At 40.4% G+C, this 24,834-nt stretch overlaps 1 protein-coding gene across 1 annotated transcript; it reads left to right on the forward strand.

Moving 5' to 3' along the window:
• The first annotated feature begins 348 nt into the window (after window positions 1-348).
• Window positions 349-19,043, forward strand: LOC120536991 (tripartite motif-containing protein 16-like). The gene is made up of 6 exons (XM_039765578.1): window positions 349-989; window positions 4,700-4,795; window positions 6,395-6,628; window positions 14,588-14,747; window positions 17,410-17,475; window positions 17,566-19,043. The coding sequence occupies exons 1-6, from the start codon at window positions 411-413 to the stop codon at window positions 18,105-18,107; spliced, it is 1,677 nt and encodes a 558-aa protein (XP_039621512.1). The 5' UTR covers window positions 349-410; the 3' UTR covers window positions 18,108-19,043.
• Window positions 19,044-24,834: the final 5,791 nt, after the last annotated feature.

Below are 24,834 nucleotides of genomic sequence, written 5' to 3' on the forward strand. Positions count from 1 at the left end.
AAATGTGCATTCAATTCCTCAACCTATTTAATCCAATTCTGGTTTACACAGGAATAGAGAGCACGGGGCACAGGACAGGAAGCAGCTGGGGCGAGGGTGTCAAACCATTCCATTATTCACAAAACCTGCAGTATTACATAATTTGCTTCTTAATCAGAATAAGTCTAGTACAGTAACTTGCACAAAATATCAAAAAGGAGACTTTTGTCAAATTAATGAAGACGAGACACACAATAGCTACAGTCCCAACATTTAGATCAGACTGTAAGAAGTAGCAAAATCTTGTGCAATTCAATCCCTCATTCCATTCTATTGCTCCTCCTCTTTCCTTCCAGGAACAGAGGAACTTTCACTTTTCTTTTTACAGTTAGTCTCCTCCATGTCCGACTGACTTTCTGTTCTGACAGACAATGGCAGGGATAAATCTTTTGGTTACAAAGGATGAATTCATATGCTCTATATGCCTTGAGAATCTGAGGGACCCTGTATCTATCCCTTGTGGACACAATTTCTGTATGAAGTGCATTACTGAATGCTGGGATCAAATGGGAGTGTGCAGATGCCCACAGTGTAGAGAGACCTACGCTCCGAGGCTTGTGTTGTGCAGAAACACCCTGCTGGCTGAAGTTGTGGAGAGATTAGCACATTCTGATGTTGATTTGGATGTGTCTCAGAATGTAGCTGGACCAGACGATGTGGAGTGTGATGTCTGCAGTGAGAAAAAATGTACAGCTGTGAAGTCTTGTCTGACATGCCTGGCCTCCTACTGTGAAAGTCACATCCAGCCTCACTATATGAATGCTGCTTGGAAGAATCACAGGCTGCTTAACCCAACTGCAAATCTACCGCAGAAAATCTGCACAAAGCACCATAAAGGTTTGAAATTTTTTTGTGAATCGGATGAGACATGCATCTGCACGATGTGTGTGGTCACAGGACATAAATGGCATGCTATGGCTGAGCTGGAGACAGTAAGACAGAGGAAACAGGTAAAAAACTTTTTTTTTTTTTTCGAGAAGAAAAAAAACTTTAAATATAGAATTTGTGCTATTATTTGAAAACATTATAACAATTTATTTATTATTTTTAGAAATCTGCAGTATAATTTGAAGAGGCACTTTTTGAGCCCCAGGTTCATGTTTTAAGAGGGGTTTTATTATAAAACCAGTGACTCCCTCATAGTATGAGTTGCACTAAATACAAGACATGAAAGACCATGAAATGTCAGGGTGCCACACAAAATAGGAGACAGGAAAAGTAGCTGTGTAATTCCAATATTATCAGTTCTATAAGGGTGATTGTTTCCTTCGTTGCCCTGTTACTGGGTTATTGTTTGCAGAAAAGACTTTCTTATAAGAGGAGTTGGTGACTTTAAATTGTCCCTGTGTGAGTGTGGGTGTGTGCAGGACTGGGATCTATGAGAGACAGTGCTGAGATTTAGCAGATCTGCTATTTTTAAAAAGCCTGTTCATTAAACTGGGGAGACCAATGTACTCGAATATAATAGGGATTAGGATATCTTTTATGTGAAAATATTTGTTCGCATACCAGGAGAAGGTGGGAGCGGAGGATGCCATCATCTATATGCTACACCGATCCCTCTCCCACTTGGACAGAGGCAGTGGTGCAGTAAGAATTATGTTCCTGGACTTCTCTAATGCCTTCAACACCATCCAACCTCTGCTCCTTAGGGACAAGCTGAGAGAGTTGGGAGTAGATTCATACCTGGTGGTATAAATCGTGGACTATCCTACAGAGAAACCTCAGTATGTGCGTCTTGGGAACTGCAGGTCTGACATTGTGGTCAGCAGCACAGGAGCACCGCAGGGGACTGTACTTTCTCCGGTCCTGTTCAGCCTATATACATCGGACTTCCAATACAACTCAGAGTCCTGCCACATGCAAAGGTTCGCTGATGACACTGCTATCGTGGGCTGCATCAGGAGTGGGCAGGAGGAGGAGTATAGGAACCTAATCAAGGACTTTTTTAAATGGTGCGAGGGAGTGCCGGCAGTAGCTCATTGGGAGGCACCTGGAACACATCCGGGTGAGTTTAAAAGGGGCTGCCTCCCTCCATTTGATGGCTGGAGTTGGGAGGAAGAAAGACAGAGCTCGGGAAGAGAAGAGTGGAGGCGGACCTGAAGAGAGGCATTATTGAGAGGCCTGGACTTTGGGGGTGACAGTACGGAAGTGGGTTGTGTGCTGTTTCACTTGTAAATATGAATAAACATGTGTTTGGGTGCAAACCAGTGGTGTCCGGGCAGGCTTCCACAATGGCATCCCAGATGGGACTCTCTGCCTGATACAATGCGGGGACCTGTCATTCAAAATAATTTTGTGGACGGCCCGGCGCAGCAGGTGAGCCTACACAAGTACTGTCGGAGTGGTGAGCACACAACCTCGCGGGAGCGACTCACCCCACGGACCACCACTGGTCCGCAGAAGGGCCATTTCCCCTAGATGCAGAAGGATGACAACAGGCGTAGCCAGAGTGCAGCAGGCTCCCACTAGCGCGTCATCGCTGAGGGCACCTGGGACGGTATCGCGTCTACAAAGGCCATGCTGAGGCAGGCGCCTTGAACAGACGGGACCTGGGAGGTAAGTTCCCTGCCCAATGGCAGTCGGCCCTGGGGAGACGTGTGCCAATCCGTGGGGCTTCGTCAGTGTAGCGGCAGCAGGAGAGCTGCGGAGGAGGAGTCGCTGCAGCTCGGAAGGCTGTGGCAGCTGCCAGGTTGCTTGGAGGCCCAACGCCACACCAGGAAAAGGGGAAACAAGATAGCCGCGGACTGGAAGTTCCTCCCTGAGATAGGCAAGGGATTGGACGGTGTGTGTTGCATGCCCACCGATGATTCGTCGAAGGCGGGACCAATTAATGTCCATCCCGAGCCGGGGAAGGACCCAATTGCGCCGAAGGAGATGCCCAACAGGACTCAGTCGGCGGGTGGGGTTGAGCAAAGGGTAAGTTCACCGCTGGCTGATGGACTGTGCTTGCTCGTGACTCTGCGTGGGAAAGAGGAGGAATCAAAGGAAGAGAGCTGGTTCCTCCAATAAGAGAGGACGTGAGGCAGGATGCTCACATCCAGAGAAGGGCCGCCCTCTGTGGAAGCAGAGGGAAACCCCAAAGTCAGCTGAGGTGATGAGGTGCAAGCGTTCCTGTGCGATTTCCCACGTAGGGGGGCACAGAATCTGCAGAGGGGGTGCCGAAGGGGAAAATCCTGGGGTGCCAGTCGGAGAGGAGACCGCTGCCTGTGCGTGGCATGGAAGGATGACAGGTGGTGGTGTCCAGGCCGTGCTTCCACCCCTGTTTCTGCCTTGTGTGTTGCAGGACCGGACCCTGGACCTGCAGTAGGGCCTGCTTTGTGGGAGACCTGCCCTTGCGGGACTGGCCGCTGGCCCTTATGGGTCTCAGCTGGTGATGGGGCACTGTGGCAAGCGGCTGGGGGTGGTACCCAGCTGGGATGCCTGGAAGGACTGGAGGTGGGGTTACGCCTCCTCCAGACCACGAGGGGGCGACTGCCCTGGTGGTTATGGGGACCACGGGAAAGGAGCATGGAAGCTCAACCCTATAGGGGTTCGTGGTCACCATCAGGGGGCACCCAAATGCCTGAGGAGCCCTGGCCCTCAGCACTTCTGTCATATGAATAAACATGTGTTTGGGTGAAAACCAGCGGTGTCTGCCTGTCTGTGTCTGGGTCGGCTTCCACACAGGTTAGAAACTAATTGTGGATGATGCAATAATTCAAAGTAAATTACACTCCTGCACACATACACCATCAACTCTGACCAATTTAGAGTTGCCAAATTCCTTAATTTGAATGATTTTTTTGATGTTGGTGGATTGTCTACACCCAAATTCCCATTTGTGCCATTTGAAAAAATAATTTGATCCATCAGGATTTTTATTCAAGCTCCTGATGAGTTACAACAACATATAGATAGCAAGAAGAACACTTGTTTAAGTAGGCAGAAGCAAAGAAATGTGACGAATGTACAGGAACTGCCTGAAAGACATTGCAGTGATTCCAAGACTGAAGTTACAATACAGGCTCTTAATTATTTGTCCTCTTTAGTATTGCTGTTGTTGATTGAGGATAACCAGAATACATTTTTATACATAATATAGGACACCTGGAAGTATGTACCCTTCTAGAAGATCGAGCTTTTGATGTGATTAGAGACTAACATTTCAAAGATACATCCTTAAACCATACAATAGAAAATTTGGCTCTGCAATATGCAACAAATTATAAGCATGACAACAACAGACATTTTATCTCATACTGTCTAATAATTCTCAGAAAAAGGCATGAGTTTTGAAAATGTGCTCTTCAATTGTGAATGCAGATGATTATGGATTAAGAATTGTGGGATTGTGGTTCCAGGTTTGGCCCTCAAGTCCCCCAAGTGCTAAATTCAAATTTTCTCTTAGTTAATGTCGGTATGGAATTTGCCTTTTCTCATCCTGTCTCCACAGAATATTATGATACCTCAAAGATGTGAATGTTTCATGATTGGCAAATCTGTTTTGTTCCTGTTTGAATGTGCTCCAGTATTTTATCCAGAACGGGTTCCTGTCTTGTATGTGCTGCTGCTGTGATGGATTCTCTGTAACATTATATTCAAAACCCAAATGAAAGGACAATTTGTAATTAAATCAGCTGTCATACCACACACCTGCCCTCTTCTGTTTTTCTCTCAGGCCATATTAAAAGAAACAGTGAGCACAATCCAGAAGAGACTTGATAAAAAGATGAAGAAACTGGATGAGGCCAAAAAATCTGTGGATAGGATAAAGGTAAGAATTATTACTGGTGGATTTCATAATGAGGTCAATGACAATTAATTAATGTTTTACAATTTGAGCTCTTGCGTCCTAAACTGATTTAAGTGCATTTGAGTATTTTATGTTACTATGTTATGTATTTGTTAGTAATTGATACAATAAATATAAGACCTAATCATGGCATGAAATGTCAGGGGCAATATATGATAGAAGATAGGATAGGCAGCCATAATTTCAGCATTACTTGGCCGGTAAAAACTGAGCTTTTAAGGTGTTTGTTTCCTTCATGGCACATAAATCGGGTTACTATTTGTAGGGAAAGACTTTCATGTAAGAGTAGCTGCTGAACTTAAATTTTCTCTGTGAAAATATGAGTCTGGGTGTGTACATGAGTGGCCTTTGTGATGGACTTCCATGCCATTCAGGGTGGATATCTGCTTTGCACATAGTGCTACCAGGATAGGCTCGCGATTCTCAGTTCTACATTGAATAAGCAGGTTAGAAAGACAAAGAATATAAAGAAGAGATTGCTTTTTTATTCATCTACAGAAATAACATTTCTCTGATATCAACACTCAGCATGTCATCCATCCATCCATTTTTGAATCTGCCAAATCCAGGTCAAAGATATGGGGACCAGTTTTTAAGCGAATTAGGAAAACTCCAGTATAATTATTTTCTAAACAAATGTTTTCCATGAAATGGTCACACGGAGACAGACTAATTTGACCTAAATTAAGGGAAAAGCAATAAATTAACCTGTACGTGACCACAGTCCATTACAGGCCATATTTAGGAACAGTATTCAGTCACAAGTAATAAAATATATGGGATGTGAGGAAAACCTGATTCCCTGGAGAAAACCACTGGGAATCAACAAACTACATAGAGACATTTACTGATTTAGGATTTGAACTCAGGTCTTCATAACTTTCGGGCAACTGTGCGAAACATGTTCCCAGCATGCAACTTCTGCTACTCATTCCAATTTATTCAATTCAGTTGATTTTTCTAAATCACCATTCACCGAGTAGAGGGCTTAATAAGTTGCAGTAACAATTTTACTGGTAAAAATACAAATTACATAACATAAAATACAGATTAAGTTAAACACACAGCAAAATCAAACAGTTTTGAACTACAAAACATACTTAGACAATAATAACATATGTCCATGTATGAGATATAACCAGCTGACAACTAAGGAGTGGAAAATAAAAACTCCATTCAGGAGCATTCTTAGAGAAAACTAGTCAAAGCACTTATATTAAGTCCAGAAGTATTAGCAAATATTAAGTTTTCAATTGTTTATTCAGATTATTCATAAGTGAATTGAAGGTTTTTTGTTTTAAAATATAATTTTTAACATTTTAAACATTGTATTAACTTTATATTCATTTATGTTTGTCCCTTTGGCTGCTCCTATATTTCTTATTAAATTACAAAGCTATTTAAGCTAGCTTGACTGGTGTCCTTCACCTGTCCTGTGTTGGACTGGAACCCCATTAAAGACTAGTTCCCAGCTTGCAAGAGACATAAAAACAAAGGTTTTACTGTGATAACTTTTCAACCAAATGCGTTTTAAAACAATGTTTTGTTTTTTCCATAAAGATTTCAGCGGACCAAGAGGTGCAGAAAACCAAGAAATGTTTTTCTGATTTGATTCACTACATTGAGAAAACCCAACAGAAGGTTGTGGATCATATTGGAGAGCAAGAGAAGATGGAAACCGAGAAGGCTAAACAATTGATTAAGCTACTGGAGAAAGAAGTCAAGGAGCTGGAGAAAAGAAAAGGGGAGCTGACTGAGTTTTCAGAGACAGAAGACAACATCCACTTCCTCCAGGTGAGAGTGCTGCTTTAGAGGTAATTTGATCAGACTAGGTTTTGAGAGACCTAAGAATATATTATGAAGAAACTGTAACACTTGGTACCCATAGGAAAAATATTCTGCTCAAAGGTTGATCTTAGATGGCTCATGAGACTTTCTCATTTATGTGTCATTTAAGAATCAGTTGTCACAGATGGTTCTACTAAAATTCACTAGGAAAAATAGCTTTAGACAGAAAGGAGACATGAGATACAACTGAGGTAAAAGGAGTCAAAATTGAGAATTTAGTTTGAAAAGCATGTGATACTTTGTGAGATCTCTTTCTAGTCTTGTTTTAATCATTTCAGTGCTACGCGCTGTTGTGAAGAAGGTGTCTGAAGGCACCCCAAGGAGACGCGGCCACTCCTCCAAAACCCCTCTTAAACGGTGATACAATGGGAAACAAATACAATTTTTTTTGACCTCCTCTTTGCTCGATCAGCTGCTGGCTTGCTGCTGCTGCCGTGCCGCGTGATCTGCATTGTGTGCGGCACTTTGAACGTTTAAAAGCCTGTACAGCAGCTGTCCTTTTGTCTCACTGCCTTGTCTCTCTTGTCCCCCAGACATCCTCAAACACTATTTGATCTCCTTTCACTGTTCCATTATTTCACCAAGTAATATTTGCCATTTGTTTGCGCTAATGCGATCTTTGCTCTCATTTTTTTGAGACTTTCAAATTTTCCTACTTCCACTATATCTAACCTGCGTGTGGTGTATCACAGGACTTGCTTCCAAAGGTTGTAAGTATAACATGACTTGTCCATCTCGCGTGATGTGAAAGTGTCTTGTTTTTATATAATAGAGAGATTTCATATTTTTTACTTACCTACTATTGGACCGATGCCTTTAGGCAAGGTGACATACCACATCTCAGATATGATTGGGTACATTTCTGTTGTTTCTCCCATCGGAGCACAGGCAGACGAAGTGACTTGTTCATAGCCACATTGTGTCCGCAGTGGGATTTGAATGCACATCCTCAGGGTTTGAAGTCAAAACTCTTAGCTCTACACCATAATGCCTGCCTTTATCTTCCAGAATGAGTGCAATGTTACTGGAGCACAGCAATATAAATTAAAGCAATTAATAGTATTATTCAGAAACAAGAACTACAGTTTTGTAATCATAGTAAAGTCTTTTTTTACTGCAAACAACTGTCGATATACACTCACCTAAAGATTTATTAGGAACACCATACTAATACGGTGTTTGACCCCCTTTCGCCTTCAGAACTGCCTACGTGGCTTTGATTCAACAAGGTGCTGAAAGCATTCTTTAGAAATGTTGGCCCATATTGATAGGATAGCATCTTGCAGTTGATGGAGATTTGTGGGATGCACATCCAGGGCACGAAACTCCCGTTCCACCACATCCCAAAGATGCTCTATTGAGTTGAGATCTGGTGACTGTGGGGGCCATTTTAGTACAGTGAACTCATTGTCATGTTCAAGAAACCAATTTGAAATGATTCGAGCTTTGTGACATGGTGCATTATCCTGCTGGAAGTAGCCATCAGAGGATGGGTACATGGTGGTCATGAAGGGATGGACATGGTCAGAAACAATGCTCAAGTAGCCCGTGGTATTTAAACGATGCCCAATTGGCACTAAGGGGCCTAAAGTGTGCCAAGAAAACATCCCCCACACCATTACACCACCACCACCAGCCTGCACAGTGGTAACGAGGCATGGTGGATCCATGTTCTCATTCTGTTTACGCCAAATTCTGACTCTACCATTTGAATGTCTCAACAGAAATCGAGACTCATCAGACCAGGCAACATTTTTCCAGTCTTCAACTGTCCAATTTTGGTGAGCACGTGCAAATTGTAGCCTCTTTTTCCTATTTGTAGTGGAGATGAGCGATACCCGGTGGGGTCTTCTGCTGTTGTAGCCCATCCGCCTCAAGGTTGTGCGTGTTGTGGCTTCACAAATGCTTTGCTGCATACCTCGGTTGTAACGAGTGGTTATTTCAGTCAAAGTTGCTCTTCTATCAGCTTGAATCAGTCAGCCCATTCTCCTCTGACCTTTAGCATCAACAAGGCATTTTCGCCCACAGGACTCCCGCATACTGGATGTTTTTCCCTTTTCACACCATTCTTTGTAAACCCTAGAAATGGTTGTGCGTGAAAATCCCAGTAACTGAGCAGATTGTGAAATACTCAGACCTGCCCGTCTGGCACCAACAACCATACCACACTCAAAATTGCTTAAATCACATTTCTTTCCCATTCTGACATTCAGTTTGGAGTTCAGAAGATTGTCTTGACCAGGACCACACCCGTAAATGCATTGAAGCAACTGCCATGTGATTGGTTGATTAGATAATTGCATTAATGAGAAATTGAACAGGTGTTCCTAATAATCCTTTAGATGAGTGTATTTCACCACAGTATATTGAGCACACAATGCAAATAATAATAATACTACATTTAAAATATTTACAAATTGTAAAAAAAGACACTACTTGGAAAATCTGAGCAGATTGTGTGACTTCGCTGAGATCTCTGCTGAAATTCAAAAGGAGCCCCTTATGAGAATAGCAGGGTATTTTGTCTCATGAAAAAAAGCTGAGAAGCATGAGACAAACAAACACATCTCCATTTTCTTTCTTTCTGACCTCTTAGTTGTCTAGGAGAAAACAAAAAGATATTAAGGAGATCTCTATTTCGGGTAGCATTGTGCTACAGTAGTTAGTGTTGTCTCTCAGTTTCAGAACACAGGGATTGAATCCCACCACACTCTCTGTCTGTTGAACTTGCAGGACTTCTTCTTGTCTGTGTGTGGGGTTTTCTCTAGGTACCCTGATCCAGTTTCTGCAATAGTCATACCAGTCTGTAATTGTAATATTCTTCTAAATTGAAAAGTGTTAGGTTGAGCTAAAAAGATGTGCGATTTACAACCACAATGAGGAATACCTTGGCCACCCATCGTGAATTCTAAATGAATACACAATTCTCACAAGTATCCAACTTAAAAAAAAGAAGAAGAATTGTCTGTGTGTCTGTCTGTCCAGTTGCTATGTCTCTGTTATTCCAAAAGACAGTTTATATTGACTTATTAGACTTCAACCCATCTTAGACAGGTAGTTAATGTATCTCAATTGATTAGCTTTTAAATGGGTTTGGGAAGTGACAGTAAAAAAATAAGAAATGATTATATTTCAGAAAAAGAGAAATTCCTGATATGAAAGTTATGGCTCCCAAAGATTCTAATAATGTATTTCAGGCTCATGAAAGAGGATTTTGTTCTAATCTAGGCATTGCACAGATTGTACCATGTTGTGTGTCTATGACTTGGGACAAAATAAAAAAAGCAAACATATTTAAAAAAAAAATTTTAAAAATTAAAATAAACACACACATGACATGAGTACTACTCAAATCATGCCAGGGCAAAACACAATTCTGGGATGGCGCATTTGGACACACCACATTTAGTTTGGAAAGTTAGGTAAGGGGAACCTCAAGCCAGTCAAAAGAGCCTCTAGACCTCTGTGGTCTTTCTAGCGAATCGTGACTCGCTGCTTCCACCTCTCAAATAAACACCCACTATGCAAAGGTATGAAAGGAGCACTTTTAATTTTTCATATGAGATTTAATTAATTAATTAATTATTTTATGGTAAGCACCATGGTAAAAGATAACTAATTTATGATCCTTTTGTAATTTTGGTGTTAGTAGATCCTGCTGCTGTAAAGACAAATAAATTAAACAGTTTGCTGGGCCAACAATGCCTGCTTTCAACTCCACAGAAATGCCATGTGTAAGCTGGAGTTCACAAAGACCCCAAAGACATATGGGATTGGCGGGGTGGTAGCTTCTCAACAGGTTTGGTGAGGAGAAAAGTAGGGAAAGATATTGTAGCTATTTAATAGGACTTAAATATGCTATTCATCATATAGGATGATTGTAGTGAAGAAATATACTGCATTATTATTATTATTATTAACAATTCACGGTCTTTACATAATCATAATTGCTAAGTTAGATGAGCAAGTCTCAGAGACTTATAACTCTTCTCATATGATAAACTTCCTCAGAACGTGTGCTGTGTCCAGGAATGCAATCTTCTGAGCTTCTCTGGCACTTAGTCATCCTGGGGGCAGGTCAAGGTCATTTTTGAAACCCTTTTTAATGTTACTGAGTGCTCCAATGAGAACTAGCACTGTTTTCACCTTTGTGTTCCTCATTCGCTTAATTTCTATCTCCAGATCTTGGTATTTGCTAATCTTCTCCACTTCCTTTGCTATTCCTCTATCTAAAATAGCTAAACACTCTTCAATACATATCAAAAGTGATATATGTAATATTAAACTGTATATTGAATGCAAGAACAGCATGGGGTGGGCTTAGAGATGTTGTGTCGCATATCAGGCATCCTAGTTTGAATACTGTGCCCGATTGTTATCTGTATGGAATACAGTATGTTCTCCTAGTGTCTTCATGGATTTTCTTTCCATATCCTCAAAGCATGAAGGTTACATTAGCTGGCATTTCTAAAGTGGCCAATTGTGGGTTTATTCATCATCAACTGACACCCTGAGCAAGGATATTTCCTGCTTTTTATTCAGTGTGGCAGAAAAAAGCTTTAATTACATTTAAACTCATCAATATTATATAGTTATGCACATTCACTTAAGTGAATGTTAATTTAAAATTGCAATAGTGTAGTTTAAATAATTCAGATTTACAAGACAGTGGCTCAGAGAACCACCACCTGAGATTTCAGTCCCACACGTGGTCATTTTCTGTGTAGGGTCGGCATGCTGTCCTCATGTCTGTTAGTATTTCTACAGTGGATTCTGATTGTCCTCCCACAATCTTAAAATGTGTGATGGGTTAATTTTAAACTGGCCCTGTGAGATGAACTGGCATTCTATCTACGCCAGGTTCCTGCCTTGAGCCTAATGCTGCAAGAATACCTGATGCCCTGATTCTGAACTTGTTCAAGCTGGCCTTAGAGTGTTATGTTAAATGAAAATCCAAAATACTGCACTGGCTTAAAATTCAGTTTATATGGTGTTTAATGTCAGAGCCATCTAGCTTGATATTAAATATTAAAAAGTCAATTAAAAACATAATGATTTACTTCATGAGGTAGGAGTACGTAATAAACAAGAATAGTTGAATCAGATTTTTGAAATACTAACATGTATGTCTCAATTGAAATGTTTACAGTGTAAAACTTCTCGACTGTAATAGAAAAAATGTTTTAAAATAACATCATATTTGTAATCCGTAATCTTGAAATAGTCTGAAACGATACTCCGCATTCTTATGTTTGAAATTAGTTATTTTTAACCCTCTGTGGTGACTATTTGGGAGCTAGGACCACCGATAAAGAATCAAATATTAAAAACATTATATTCTTGATCAGCAACCTTGAAATATTATAAAATAACACTCCACATGCCCATATTACAAATTTCGGTCTTTTCCCAGTTTTATGAAATGAAGCAGCTTTAGTGGAAGTGGAGGAACCCCTGCAGTCTATTCAAGTCCTTCTGATCATTTTTGCTGAAGACACCTATTGGCTTATTCTTTATCAGATATTTGCAAATAAGCATTCTCTCATCTTTTGTGAGCTCATCGTCATTTTTTAAGTGGCTGTGACAATCAGATGTCTTATTCTTAATGTTTTAGTTATCTTAGTAGTATTTTTATAATTCAGGAGAAGGGCCAGCCGTGTCTTTTCTTTTTGAATCTGGATGGTGGTGCTGTGGTACAGACAGTGAGGTCTGTCACTGTTGCTGTTGGATTGGGTGAGTAATTCCTGATCAATTTAATAGTTTCAATCATAATAAAGAAAAAAGTCTGAAGTAGTGGACCCCGGCCGGGACGCCCAGGAGGACGTGAGGAAAGCTTCTGCCTCCTACAGACCGCGAGGGGGCATCCGTCCTGGTTCTGTTGGGGACCACGGATGGAAGGCTTGGAAGCCCAGCCCTGTAGGGGCCCGTGGCCACCGCCAGGCGGCGCCCCGATGCCGGTTTATCCCGTGTGGTCCTTGGCCGGGGCTGGAGCCCGGCCGGGACGCCTTGGAGGACCAGAGGAGGGCATGGGCCTCCTCCAGACCGAGAGGGGGCGTCCGTCCTGGTTATGCAGGAGGCCTCGGGTAGGGGGCTTTTAAGCCCAGCCCTGTAGGGACCTGTGGCCACCGCCAGGCGGCGCCCCAGTGCCTAATTGTCCCTGGAGCCCAGCACTTCCGCCACACCAGGAAGTGTTGGGGGGAAGACTTTATGTGGCACCCGGAGAGCTGCCAGGAGGACAGCCGACACTTCCGCCACGCTGGGGCGTGGCTAAGGAGGGAATGCCGGGAACACCTGGGGCTCATCCGGGAGCATTATATAAGGGGCCGCCTCCCTTCAGTTAGAAGTGGAAGTCGGGAGGCAGTACGACGGAGCTGGAGAGAGGACAGGAGGCGGCCAGGAAGAAAGGCACTAGAGACTATGGGCCCTGGACTTTGGGGGATTCAGTGCCAAGGGCACTGGGGTTGTGAGTGCACGTATTCATAGTTGTAAATAGTGTAAATAAACAGTGTGTGGGTTGAAAATATGTTGTCCGTCTGTGTGTGTCCGGGCCAGCGTTCACAGCCCTAAGAAAGGATGATCATAGGAAATGTGATGATTTACTTCATAAGGTAGAAATACATAATAAACAACAAAAAAGTCAAATATTTGAAAGATTAAAATGTGTTCTTCAATGTACAGTAAATGTTTAAAGTCTAAATATTCTCAATTGATAGAATTCCATAGAGGGCTAGATCCATAAGAAAGGGTCAAAAAATAGTCTAAAACGATACCCCACATAGTTATGTTTGATATTTGTCATTTTTAACTGTCTTAGAGTGGCTCTTAGAGGACTGGAATCACCTGTAAAGAATCAAATATCAAAAATATTATCATATATTCATGATCAACCACCTTGAAGTAGCACAAAGCGACACGCCACATGCCTAAATTACCGATCCCCATTTTCCATTTTGAGAAATATAGTAGTTTCACCCGTCAGATTCCATTTGGAGATAAACCCCTGGGATTGGCTGATGTGGCACATACAGCTTCAAACCCTTTTGATTATTTTTACTGAAGACACCTATTGGTGCCCCCTTTATCATAAGAGTGTAGTTTCTTGCACAAAATATGGTCCAAAAATGGCCTAAAAGGCCAAAATAGGAGGTCTCCAAAAAGCTTGACAAGTTGCATAATCAAGACAAGTCAAGCAGTAAATGATATGTGGGGGTCTTCTCGTAAAGGTGAGTCTGAAGGACCTAAACAAAAAACACCTGAAATGACTTGAAAGCGTTCAAGAGTAATTCTTATAAACATAGTATTTATGTATCAACAAATTACTGTATAATTAAGAAGGTATTAGGAAAGAAAACCTCATGAAATAGTTTTGTGAGCCTGATTACTCTAATAAAGAAGCATAAGAAGTCAGAATATCAGGCAAGGGCCAGTCCCCTATGGGTTGCCAGACATTCAAAGAGCAAACTCACATACATAAACACACAACACACACACCCAGGGTCATTTACACCAGCCAATCAGCTTAACATACTGTAGTACTGCATGGCCAGCCCCGTCCCAATGGATTTTTACTTATTTCATTGCTCTTTTACATAGTGGTGAAATGACATCCTTATCAAGACCGTTCACATTACAATGCAAAAGAGGCGTTTTAATACATAATATTAAATCTCATACATTTATTTCAAATCCATAGGTTACTTTAGTTATCTACATGTGATTGTTAAAAACATTTACAATATGTTAGTCTAATCAGGCACACTCTAAATAAATAATTGATTATTATTGTCTGTTGATTTTTAGCAAATCATATTCTTTTGAGACCACTTGTCATCCGATATGATACAAAAATATGAAAAACACATACTTTTACTTTTTTGTTTTAAATTGTGTTTTATCCTGATGCAGAATTTCCCATCACAATGTGTCCCTCTTGGAGAAGAAGATTCACTCAACATCACAATGACTAAAGATTTCTCATTTGAGAACATGAGAAAAAAGCTCTACAATCTGAAAGGGTATCTGGATAAGGTCAGCCAGTGGGGAGTGGAGCAAATAACTCCAACAGGTACCTCTTGTGGTTATGTTGTGGTCATATGACAAATCCACAACAGAAATCACTACATCTTATTTATCCTTATTGTTTTTGGTCCTCTGTTTCATATAAACACATAGTGAGAAGTCAAGCAAAATGATACCTTTTATTGGCTAATCTTTTTAGTTAGCCAATAAAAGGTGTCATTTTGCTTGACTTCTCCCTACATTCATAATGGCTAACATGGTACAACACCCTAGAAATATAAACACATACAGTATAAAGGGAAGAAACTTCTGGATTTTATTTAAATATATATTCAAAGGCCTAGATGAACAACATGGCCCTAAATAGCCAAGGGAATTTCTCAAAATCTGTGGTGGGCTGGCGCCCTGCACGGGGTTTGTTTCCTGCCTTCTGCCCTGTGTTGGCTGGGCTTGACTCCAGCAGACCCTCGTGACCCTGTAGTTAGGATATAGAAGGTTGGATAATGGATGGATGAAATTTCTCAAAATCACTCCACTTATTGGTACATCCGATCACACAGTCATCAAACCACTCAGTGACTTCATCTGATTCATTAACGTTCAGTAGTGGTGTGCAATAGTGCACTGGACCATCTGATGAGCAGTAGTATCCTTGCTCTCTGCCTTAAAGTCTCTACATCTTTTAAAGGGGCAATTGCATGAGACTGAAACAACCACCAAACCCTAAAAGTTCATAAAGATCCCATTAAGATCACCATATTGAACACTTACTTAAATGTTCATCTTCAGAAAATAAGAATAAAATTACATTAGTTCATATTTTAGATGCAATTATAACCATTCTTTGCTCTGTTTCCTTTGTAAGAAACACTAGAGGTAGCAGGGCGTGAAACCTTTACACACTGCTGGTCATTACAACTACAACACCAAGAAAGACATAAGATATCAAAGTAATATATAAATGGCCAGTTACTTATGATACATGGCATACATGATTAGAAGTACAGATTGGTTACGCAAAACATACAACAATCAGTATTTTGGTGTATCCACCTCTGGATATAACCAGTCTGGCACAGATATCAAGAGACACCCGATGTGTGTTTGTGGAATGTCATGCCATGCCACTTCTCCATCTGCCCAAAGTTCATCTATGGTAACCGCTGGTGATCTCTGGCATGCTATTCATTGTCCAACCATGTACCACACGTGCTCAGTGGGAGACAAATGTAATGTGTGGACTAGGGAAGAAGTGGAACATGGTGGTCGTCCAGGAAATGTCTGACATTTTGTGTCACATTTGGTAGACCATTGTCCTGGTGGAATGTGGAATTAGGGAACATCTGCTGTTTGGGTACCACCTCAGCTTTCAACAGCTAAGAGATGTACATTCTCTGGCTAGTCAAGGTACAGGCAATGGATACAAGGCAGAAGTGGGAGTAGAACCCAATGGTACACCACACCATAATACCTGAGGCTGGGCCTGTATGGTGCTGGAAGGTGCATACCTCCAGAAGCCTTTCACCATGGTAAAGTACTGAACTGAACCATCTAAAAACACAATATGATTCAAGTCATCCTGTCATTGGTAACATTCTTGGTACCACTGCGTTCACAGACACTTGTGATAAAGGGTACCTAAAGGAAAGAACACAAAGGTCCCACTTCTGCAAACAGTGTAAAAAAGTGTGTGTGTGAACACCCACTGACATATGACAGACTCCAGCTGTTGGGCTCGCGTCTGTAATGTGGCTGTCTGATCCATCATCACTATGCAGAATGTGATGTCTATCCTGCCATTTCCTTCTCAAGTCCCCTCCCTTTGATAGATCTGACCTCTCCTATGACAGCATACAATCGTCACTGTGCTTGCATTCCATCCAACATGAGTGCCGATGTCCTGGAAGGATAATCTGCTTTCATGCATTCCCACGATTCTCTCTTGTTCAAAGTCCAAGACCTGGAAATCTGACTGCCATCCTTTTCACTGGGGCATGTTTGGTTCCTAAGAGTACACTAACTGCCAGCAGTCACTCATTGAGATTACCTTTGTAGGCTCCTTTAATGCCCACAGTCCTGGGTGTAACTCACATGCAACATTTGCTACGTTTACTCCATTTGTAATCATTTTCACACTCTACCATGACCAATCTATCCTACCAGCTACAGACCATTATGACATGTATTTCTCTATGTTGCAGTTTTAATGACCAACAGTGTGTCTGTCCTTCAAGAATAAAATGAATGTGCAGGTCCAACTCTGGGACTCGCCTTGTTCCTATGACATCAGATAACACTGACGTTAGCAGATAATTAGAACATTAGTTATAGAAGTAGAAAAGTGACATTGCCAATTATGTGCTATATGTCTGAATATTTATTTCAACTAGCATCTTTCCTAGGAAGCAGTATCTAAAATCAGTTAGGCAAATTGTCATTGTTTTGTGTAGCAGCCTACATTAATCACACCATCACAAGTTGTTTTACAAAGGGAACATGAATAACATTTTAAAATAACAAGATATGAAGTAAGATCAACAAATACATGATAGATTTGAAGAGCCTTCATCGGTAAAAGTGAACTGAGAGTAAATTAAGAGTATGAAATTACAATACACTAAAATCCTATCATTACAGCTGCTAGAACAAGTCAAACTATAATAGGACTTTTCAGAAAATCTCACTCAGTTTATTTTCTATGTATTTAGTGGGTGAAGCTCTGGCTTGTACCATACAGTCTTCTGGCCCTGAGACAAGAGAAGAGTTTCTACAGTGTGAGTTTATATTTTTTGTAACTTCACACAAATCATATTCCATTGTATGAGATGAGATTTTTTAAAATATTTGTCTTTCTCTTCATTCAGATGCCTGTCAATTCACACTGGACCTCGACACAGCACACCCAAAAATCTGTCTGTCTGATGGGAACAGGAAAATGACACTGATGAAGGATCCTCTGTCTTATCCTGACCACCCCAGTAGGTTCAATTGTTATCAACAAGTTCTCTGTAAAGAGAGTCTAAGAGGTCCTCGCTGTTACTACGAAGTGGAGTGGAAAGGGAGCGCTGTGTTAGGAGTCACAAAGGAAAGAATCAGCAGGAAAGGTTGGGGAGCTGATTGCCGACTTGGAGGCAATAACATGTCCTGGAGTTTGTGCTGCTCTGCTTCAGGTTTCTATGCGAGGTATAATAATATGGAGACTTTAGTCTCTGCCCCATGTGATTCCAGAATTGGGGTGTTTCTGGACCGTACATCTTCCTCTTTGTCATTTTATAGCATCAGGGACAAAATGACCCTATTATATAAGTTCCAGGCCTCCTTTGATGAGCCACTGTACATGGGGTTTGGTCTTTTTCATTCTCCTGGTTTCAGCGTAACAATCTGCAATCTCAGTCCATCGGCTTAGTGACAGCTATCCTACCATGAATTCATCATTTTACTGTTGTTACATAGCTGTATAACTTGTATGTTTGAGAGAAATCTGAAAAAAAATATTTTGTGGGTATCTCCAATGGAACAGTAGGGGACAATTCATTATGACAAGGCTGTCATTGAAAAACACAGTTCTAAATAGCCAAAGGTATTTCACAAAATCACTCCACTTATCGATACTCCCAGTCACTCATTCGTAAACTGGTCATCCAGCAGGTACTTCTTCTGCTTATGATGGTGTGGTCATATAGCAAATCCAGAACAAAGACCACTTCATCTTATTCATCCTTATGGTGTTTGGCTGTTTGCTTCATATTTTAAATTTATTTTACATTTTTTTTATTTAAATATGTACTCAAAGGCCTAGCTGAACAACATGGCTCTAAATAACCAATGATATTTCACAGAATCACTCCACTTATTAATACTCCCAATCACTTAGTCGTCAATGATCTGAACCACTCAATGACTTCATCTTATTCATTAATGTTCAATAGTGGTGTGCAATAGTTTACTGGACTATCCGGTGAACAGCAGTATCCCCGTGCTTTCTGCACTAAAGTCTTTACATCTTTTAAAGTGGAAATCACATGAGACTGAAATAACAACCAAACCTTAAAATCCATAAAGACTCCATTAAGGTCACCATATTGAACACTTACTTAAATGTTCATCTTCAGGAAATAACAATAAGATCACATTGCTTCATATTACAGATGCACTTCTAAACTTTCATTGCTCTGTTTTAATAGTAGGAAACACCAGAGGTATCAGGACTTAAGACCTTTATACAATGCTGGCCATTAGAATCGCAATGCCAAGAAACACAAGAGATGTCAAACAACAACAACATTTATTTATATAGCACATTTTCATACAAGAAAAAAATGTAGCTTAAAATGCTTTACAAAATGAAGAATAGAAAAATAGAAGACACAATAAAAAATAAAAATAAGTCAACATTAATTAACATAGAATAAGTAAGGTCCGATGGCCAGGATGGACAGAAAAAACAAACAAAAGAAAAAAACTCCAGACGGCTGGAGAAAAAATAAAATCTGCAGGGATTCCAGACCAAGAGACCGCCCAGTCCCCTCTGGGCAATCTACCTAACATAAATGAAACAGTCCTCTTTGTATTTAGGGTTCTCATAGAAGGACTTGATGATGAAAAGTAAATATTTATATGGCCAATTACATATGATACATGACATACATGATTAGAAGTACAGGTCAGTCACGCCTGCGAAACGTACCATAATCATCATTAAGTATCCACCATCCAGCACTGGTGGATATAACCGATCTGGCAGAAATGTCAAGAGACATTGGATGGGTTTTTGTGGAATGTCATGCCATGCAGCTTCTATACCTGCCCAAAGGTCATCCATGGTAACAACTGGTGATCTCTGGCATGCTATTAATTGTCCAAACATGTCCCAGACGTGTTCTTACTAAGATTATGAAAATGAAGTCTGCAACTGAAAATCACTGAATAAAAGATGTGCAATATGATATGGTCGTGGAGGCAACGGCCTAATAAAGGGGCAAAACTTAAATGAATCCTATCATGAATACATTCATTTTCATTTAATAATCATTTTAATCAGTGATTTCTTAGAAGGAATCACAGGTTGTTTTCAGCAAATTATTAAACCTCACTGACTGTGGAGAATAATAAATTGCATCTTTATTACCTAACTACTTTATTAATTAGAGAAAGAACGGTTCTGCTAGAATTAAATTTCATCAGCATAGTATCCTTCAACTTATTTCTGCATTTTCTTGCCAAGTCCATCCTGAAAACAGGTTGTAAAATAAACTGGCCTTGTGTTTATTTGAGCATTCTATGGAAGTGTTGATAAAAGTTCTGTTCTCAAATGTGGATGCTGTCACACCTGAACACCGACTCGAATAGCTTCAGAAAGTGGGTACTTTTCACCTTTTCAGACCACTTGGCTATAAAGAAACTGAACAACAAGTGCACTGTCTTGTTTACCTAATTTATTTGGCTGCCATATCCTAAGATCTAATATGATATTTCCAGAAATGTCACCCACTTTGGTTCCAATCCTACAAAAGAATCCAGTAGTCAGCTATTACACTCATCAAAGTGCACAGTCAACTCTTGGCAAGATGTATATATGTTATGATGATGCAAAACTTATTGAACAGTTATTATGAAAAATTCTGATTGTATACATTTTTACAGTTCTTGCTTATTAAACCTTTCCTCCTCCCTTGTGCTTAAGTTGCAACAGGAAACAATTCCTGCCTCTCGTGTGGACTGTGTCAGCTGCAGCTAGATCCAGTGTTACTCAAAGCCATGCAGAAACCTGGTCGGCTGTATTTCTAGAATGGAAACCTGGTTAGAATTGTGTTATGTTTTCACTAATAACTTAATGAATTGTACCATGGTAAGTATCAAAGGAGATTAAGCCTGGCTTGGGTGTTATGGACTACAGATCTCTAGCAACCTTAGCTCATAACATTCAAACGGCCTGTCCTAACATGAATTCAGATGTTCATGTTATGTATAGAAAACAAAGCTACCATATCTCAACTTAACAGATTTAATGACTATTACTATTGGCAGAGTTCATTCCACCTCCTCATGTTATGCAGGCTGGGAACACTGAGAAAACTATTACAGAAAAAGATTGTTTTTGGAAATGAGTTTTTTGACAGGTCCTTTCATGTTTTCCTATTGCCAGTCAGTTTTTTGTTTTTATCAATGGTGTTTTTGAAAGGAAATTTCTGGGGGAACCACATGTATTTGACAGAGAGAAGGAGATGCTGTCAGAAGGGTCAGAGCTGTCCTGAGAGAAGCTGCATATAGAGGGTTGTTATAGTTGTGCTTGAAAGTTTGTGAACTCTTTAGATTTTTCTATATTTCTGCATAAATATGATCTAAAACATCATCGGATTTTCACTCAAGCCCTAAAAGTAGATAAAGAGAAACCAGTTAAACAAATCAGACAAAAATATTATACCTGGTCGTTTATTTATTAAGGAAAATGATAGAATATTACATATTTGTGAGTGGCAAAAGTATGTGAACCTCTAGGATGATCAGTTAGTTTGAAAGTGAAATTAGAGTCAGGTGTTTTCAATCAATGGGATGCCAATCAGGTGTGAGTGGATACCTTGTATTATTTACAGAACAGGGATCGATCAAAGTCTGCTCTTCACAACACCTTTGTGGAAGTGTATCATGGCACGAACAAAGGAGATTTCTGAAGACCTCAGAAAAAGAGTTGTTGATGCTCATCAGGCTGGAAAAGGTTACAAAACCATCTCTAAAGAGTTTGGACTCCACCAATCCACAGTCAGACAGAGTGTGTACAAATGGAGGAAATTCAAGACCATTGTTACCCTCCCCAGGTGTGGTCAACCAACAAAGATCACTCCAAGCGCAAGACGTGTAATAGTCGGCGAGGTCACAAAGAACCCCAGGGTAACTTCTAAGCAGGTGAAGGCCTCTCTCACATTGGCTAATGTTCATGTTCATGAGTCCACCATCAGGAGAACACTCAACAACAATGGTGTTCACGGCAGGGCTGCAAGGAGAAAGCCACTGCTCTCGAAAAAAAAAAACATTGCTGCTCGTCTGCAGTTTGCTAAAGATCACGTGGACAAACCAGAAATTCTATTGGAAGAATGTTTTGTAGACGGATGAGACCAAAATAGAACTTTTTGGTTTAAATGAAAAGCGTTATGTTTGGAGAAAGCAACACACTGCATTCCAGCATAAGAACCTTATCCCATCTGTGAAACATGGTGGTGGTAGTATCATGGTTTGGGCCTGTTTTGCTACATCTGGGCCAGGACGGCTTGCCTTCATTGATGGAATAATGAATTCTGAATTATATCAGAAAATTCTAAAGGAAAATGTCAGGACATCTGTCCTTGAACTGAATCTCAAGAGAAGGTGGGTCATGCAGCAAGACAACGACCCTAAGCACACAAGTCGTTCTACCAAAGGATGGTTAAAGAAGAATAAAGTTAATGTTTTTGAATGGCCAAGTCAAAGTCCTGACCTTAATCCAATCGAAATGTTGTGGAAGGACCTGAAGCGAGCAGTTATTGTGAGGAAACCCACCAACATCCCAGAGTTGAAGCTGTTCTGCATGGAGGAATGGGCTAAAATTCCTCCAAGCCGGTGTGCAGGAATGAGCAAAAGTTACCCGAAACATTTAGTTGAAGTTATTGCTGCAAAGGAGGGTCACACCAGACACTGAAAGGTTAGGGTTAGGGTTCACATACTTTTTCCAAAAATATGTAATATTCGATCATTTTAATTAATAAATAAATGACCAAGTATAATATTTTTGTCTCATTTGTTTAACTGGTTTCTCTTTATCTACTTTTAGGACTTGTGTGAAAATCTGTTGATGTTTTAGGTCATATTTATGCAGAAATATAGAAAATTCTAAAGGGTTCACAAACTTTCAAGCACAACTGTGTGTGTGTGTGTGTGTTTGTGTATAAGAACAAGGGAGATAGGGAAGTGATCAAGGACTTAATGAGCAGCACTTACAAGACCCACTCCTCTGCTTAAATTCATTAGCCAGTGTAACGACTGCAAAGGATGGCAGCAGTTTTAAGTAGGATAGAATGAGGAGGTGAAACATAACAGTAATCGTGATCCAAAGCCAATACTGAGAGGATAAAAAATCAAATAAACAACGGCCATGATGTGAGAAAAAATCATAAACTGAGAAACATATTTAGAGAGTGTTAAAAGCCAGAATTTTCACTAAGCCAAAACACAAGTCGTAAGTCAAAGTTGCAGAGCAGAAAACAATTCAAAGCCAGAGTGATATTCAAAAATGATGATAATAAAGTTTAGAATTAGTCACAAACTTAGACAGGACAAGAGAGTGTAAAATTACTGACATAGTAATTATGTTTCAGCCAGGGCTCCTCTTTTGGCTGGGGTTCAGAAAATTCTGCATATGTTAGCTAGTAGACAACAAAGAGATCCGGATATGAAAAAGAAAATAACCAAGCATTGCCGAAACCAAGTGTTTATCACAAGACGCTATTGCCAAGTCACCCATCAATGCTTAAAACATCAGTGGAAGAGGGAATTGACAAAATGCTGCCCGTGTCCTAAATGGAGCAGATTACTGTACATCTTGTAACTCGAGCATTGTGGTAAGCATGACAGAATAAGCTACTTTTTCCTGTCCCCCTTACCAACTTCTACATAAGAATGTGCAGTATTTGAATATAAACAAGTAAATAATAACATTAGGGACTCAAAATGTTCATTTATTATATGTTAAAGCCAAACGGGCTTGTCTGAGTATTTCAGAAACTGCTGATCTACTGGGATTTTCATGCACAACCATCTCAAGGGTTTACACAGAATGTACAAAAAAGCAAAGATTTGCAGTTCTCTGGATGAAAATGCCTTGTTGATGCCAGAGGTCAGAGGAGAATCTCCAGACTGGTTCAAGCTGATAGAAAGGCAACAGTATGTTAAATAAGCACTCGTTACAACCAAACTATGCAGAAGAGCATCTCTGAACACACCAAACATTTATCCTTGAAGCAAACGGGCTACAGGAGACCACACCGAGTACCACTCCTGTCAGTAAAGCGCAGGCAACTGAGGCTACAATTCATACAGGCTCACCAAAATTTGAGAGCCAAAGATTAGAAAAACATTGCTTGGTGTCTGATGAGTGTTGATGTCTGCTGCAACATTCAGATGATAGGGTCAGAATTTGGTGCCATCAGCATGAAAGCATGGATCCATCCTGCCTTGTATCAATGTTTCATGCTGTTGGTGGTGGTGGTAATGGTGTGAGGGATATTTGCTTGGTACTCTTTGAGCCCCTTAGTACCAATTCAGCATGATTTAAATGTCACAACCCACCTGTGTATTGTTGCTGACCATTTCCATCCCTTTATGACCACAGTGTACCCATCTTCTGATAGCAACTTCCAGCAGGGTAACGTGTCATGTCGCAAACCTCACAACATCTCAAATTAGTTTCTTGAACATGACAATGAGCTCACTGTACTCAAACGGCCTCCACATTCACCAGATATCAATCCAATTGAGCACCTTTTGGATGGGGTGGAACGAGAGATTCGCATCTTTGACAAGCAGCTGACAAATCTACAGAAACTGCATGATGCTATGGCGTCAAGCTAGGCCCAAATCCTTGAGGAATGTTTCCTGCACTTTGCTGAAAATGTGCCAACCCAGTACTAGCAAGGTGTACCTAAAAAGGTAGCTGGTGACACATTATTTGTTCATTATATGAAATAGCTTGTTATACGATGCGATTATTCCATTCAATCTATTGAAGAAGTCTAGTATGGAAAGAAAGAAAGAAAGACTTTCTCCTCAAGAAAACGAATGCCACCATGCAGCAGCCAAGCAGATATTTCTCCAGCACGGAATAAAATGGGCGGATGTGGGTAACGGGATAGCCACGTGAAAATACCAGAATATGCTTTTGTATTATGGGAAAACACAATACAAATTAATGGGGACTATTCAAACAATGTTCTGCATTTACAGTTAATATAAAACTCACTACTCATTTAAAAATATCGCACTTTAGCTCGGATACCTAAAACTACTTTGACTTGTATGCTAATCCACACCAAATTGTTTAAACGAGTGTTTACATTCATAAATCCGACATATCCAATATTCTACTATTTCGGTATAGAGCATCG

Source organism: Polypterus senegalus, chromosome 10 (genome assembly GCF_016835505.1).
Source record: "Polypterus senegalus isolate Bchr_013 chromosome 10, ASM1683550v1, whole genome shotgun sequence".
Classification (NCBI taxonomy): Eukaryota; Metazoa; Chordata; class Cladistia; order Polypteriformes; family Polypteridae; genus Polypterus; species Polypterus senegalus.

Bases quoted from the DNA above. Each gene is read 5' to 3' on its own strand.
- LOC120536991 (XM_039765578.1), top strand. From the start codon at position 411: ATGGCAGGGATAAATCTTTTGGTTACAAAGGATGAATTCATATGCTCT. The intron at 990-4,699 runs GTAAAAAACTTT...TTTTTCTCTCAG, and splicing joins CAGTAAGACAGAGGAAACAG to GCCATATTAAAAGAAACAGT. The intron at 17,476-17,565 runs GTGAGTTTATAT...CTCTTCATTCAG, and splicing joins AAGAGAAGAGTTTCTACAGT to ATGCCTGTCAATTCACACTG.